The 2,500-nt window shown below is 45.0% G+C and overlaps 1 protein-coding gene across 1 annotated transcript in view; it reads right to left on the reverse strand.

The window, feature by feature from the left end:
• The window catches only part of LOC143110033 (prospero homeobox protein 1-like), a 36,741-nt gene that overhangs the window by 1,241 nt on the left and 33,000 nt on the right, over nucleotides 1-2,500 (reverse strand). The window contains exon 5 of the mRNA XM_076272862.1: nucleotides 1-970. This exon is cut by the window's left edge and continues 1,241 nt beyond it. Coding sequence (XP_076128977.1) covers nucleotides 785-970 — 186 coding nt within the window. The 3' untranslated portion in view covers nucleotides 1-784. The remainder of the gene's footprint in view (nucleotides 971-2,500) is intronic.

A 2,500-nucleotide genomic window follows, 5' to 3' on the forward strand; every position in this document is an offset into this window, starting at 1 on the left:
ATGATAACAATAATAATAATAAGAAGAAGAATAAAATAATAAGAATAAGAATCAACATCATTAATCTGGTATCAGACATAATAGTCAGTCGTTTCTGACACCCTACAAATACAATGCCCTGCCCTCCAGAGAAGAGAGATGCTCAAACCATCCAGCCAATCAGTTCAGTAACGTCACTTTCAAGTGTGTGTGTGTGTGTGTGTGTGTGTGTGTGTGTGTGTGTGTGTGTGTGTGTGTGCTCCAGTGTGTGTGTGTGTTCCAGTGTGTGTGTGTGTGCTCCAGTGTGTGTGTGTGTGTGTGTGTGTGTGTTCCAGTGTGTGTGTTCCAGTGTGTGTGTGTGTGTATGTGTGCTCCAGTGTGTGTGTGCTTCAGTAGTGTTTTCTCTGTGAAACTCAGCAGTACACTCCTCAGTTAAAGTCTCTTCAGATGCAAAACCAGCGAGAGGAGGAAATAAACAACAACAACAACAACGACCAAAACAAAACAAAACAAAAGAACACCAATCAGGAAAACCAGGAATGCTACCTCATACCTCACACATTCCCAATCAGGAAAACCAGGAATGCTACCTCATACCTCACACATTCCCAATCAGGAAAACCAGGAATGCTACCTCAAACCTCACACATTCCCTAAGAGGGCTCGGGCAGAAGGAGGGAAAACTCTAAGAGGAAAATTCAATGCAAGTCCAAAACAAAAGAAAGAGCAAAAGAGTAGCGTTTGGGGTGAGAGGGTATTGTCCCTTTTGTTTGTTTGTTTGTTTGTTTGTTTGTTTGTTGTTTGTTTACTCGTGGAGTAGCTCCTGCAGGCAGTTGGGCGATTTGAAGACCTCGGGCACCTCGGAGTCCAGTTTGCAGATGACCTTATAGATGGCTTTCTTCCAGGAAGGGTCAACGTCCTTGCCTGCCACGATGGCGTTGAAAAACTCGCGCATTGTGATCTGAGCCACCTCCAGAAACCGCTCCGGAACCTGCGAAGAACACAGAACAGGAGAACCAACAGGATGAGAACCACCATAGAACACAGAACAGGAGAACCAAAAAAGGATGAGAACAAGCATAGAACACAGAACAAACTCTGGGCCAGATGTACTAACGCTTTTGCGCCCACTTCAGGCGTATTTGTTTCGCAACGTGCGTGTAAAATCCTTGCGAGGTACAAACAGGCCGCAATGATGTAAAAGCACAAACTGCCTGTCACGGGAGCTGAAAGTGGCAGATTGCGTTGTTCATGTCATACATATGCATTCAAGGGAGGATCCAGGGGAAAGTGGGAGTTTAGCGTAAAAAGATGGGAGGGGAAGAGTAAAGAGCGCCTAATTATGTATTCCACTATACTTCCGCCTTGTAAAAGCAGGTGTTAATCCAAATTGCAGTTCAATGCGTCAATAAGACAACCTTTCAAAGACAACAGAATCGCTATTTAGAGCACCAATTTTGGAAGTCTTTGTACTATCAAAAGCAACATTAACTTTCGTTGACCTTTCGAATGTCTTACTTTCACTTTCACGTCATTCACTTAAACTTTCCTACTTGCTAGATTTGACCAATCTTCCATAGCCTACGTTCACAAGTAGTTTAAGTAGAACTACTGATCTTCATTATCTCCCTGCTTGTTTACATCTTATCATGTATGGTATTATTTCATGATCGCTAAATGTTTGATTCTTTTTAATGTTGTCATCAGTTTACTTCATTCAACTGCGCTTGTATGTAGGCGCTGCCATTCAGTTGTGGACGTTCGTAAATTGCGTTCATGGGCGGAGAAAGGCAGAGAAAGGCGCAGTTTACACTAAGGATAGAACGATTGATAAATACGAAACTTGGGTCTGACAGTGTTTGCAATCTGCGGTTTGTCCATGACGCTGATAACGCTACGTTCGCAAATGTACGTACATCTGGCCTTCTATCTCACTACCTCTCTATCACTCCATCTCTCTATTACTCCATCCCTTTATCACTCCATCTCTCTATCACTCCATCACTCTCACTCTCTATCTCTCCATCACTCTATCTCTCTATCTCTCCATCACTCCATCACTCCATCTCACTGTCCCTTTCCTTCTTTTCCATCTATTCTTTCCCTTTCTCTCTCCCTCCCTCCCTCTCTCTCTCTCTCCCTCTCTCTCTGCCTTTGTTCTCTCTCTATCTCCCTCCTTCTTGCTCATGCTCCCTCCTTCCCTATCTCTCTCTTGTCCTCTCTCCCTCTCTCTCTCCCTTTCCCTCTCTCCCTCTCTCTCTCTCTCCCCCCCCCTCTCTCCTTCTCTCATTGGGAGGCCGGTTGATTCAGTAGGTCATATGGCCATGCCCTAGTGCATGCTGGGAATGATCCTTGTGTGTGTTCAGTGGCCCTGACAGACCTGCTCAATGACACCACACAGATGATTACTCTGACCAAGACACACTCACACACACACTCACACTCTCTCACACACAGTCACGCACACACACACACACACACACTCACTCACGCACGCACACGCACACACACACACTCACAC

This window comes from Alosa pseudoharengus, unplaced genomic scaffold, assembly GCF_046254945.1.
Source record: "Alosa pseudoharengus isolate Yale_2024_CS ecotype anadromous, Long Island Sound unplaced genomic scaffold, YU_APseudo_1.1 YU_APseudo_1.1_scf_7, whole genome shotgun sequence".
Taxonomy (NCBI): Eukaryota; Metazoa; Chordata; class Actinopteri; order Clupeiformes; family Clupeidae; genus Alosa; species Alosa pseudoharengus.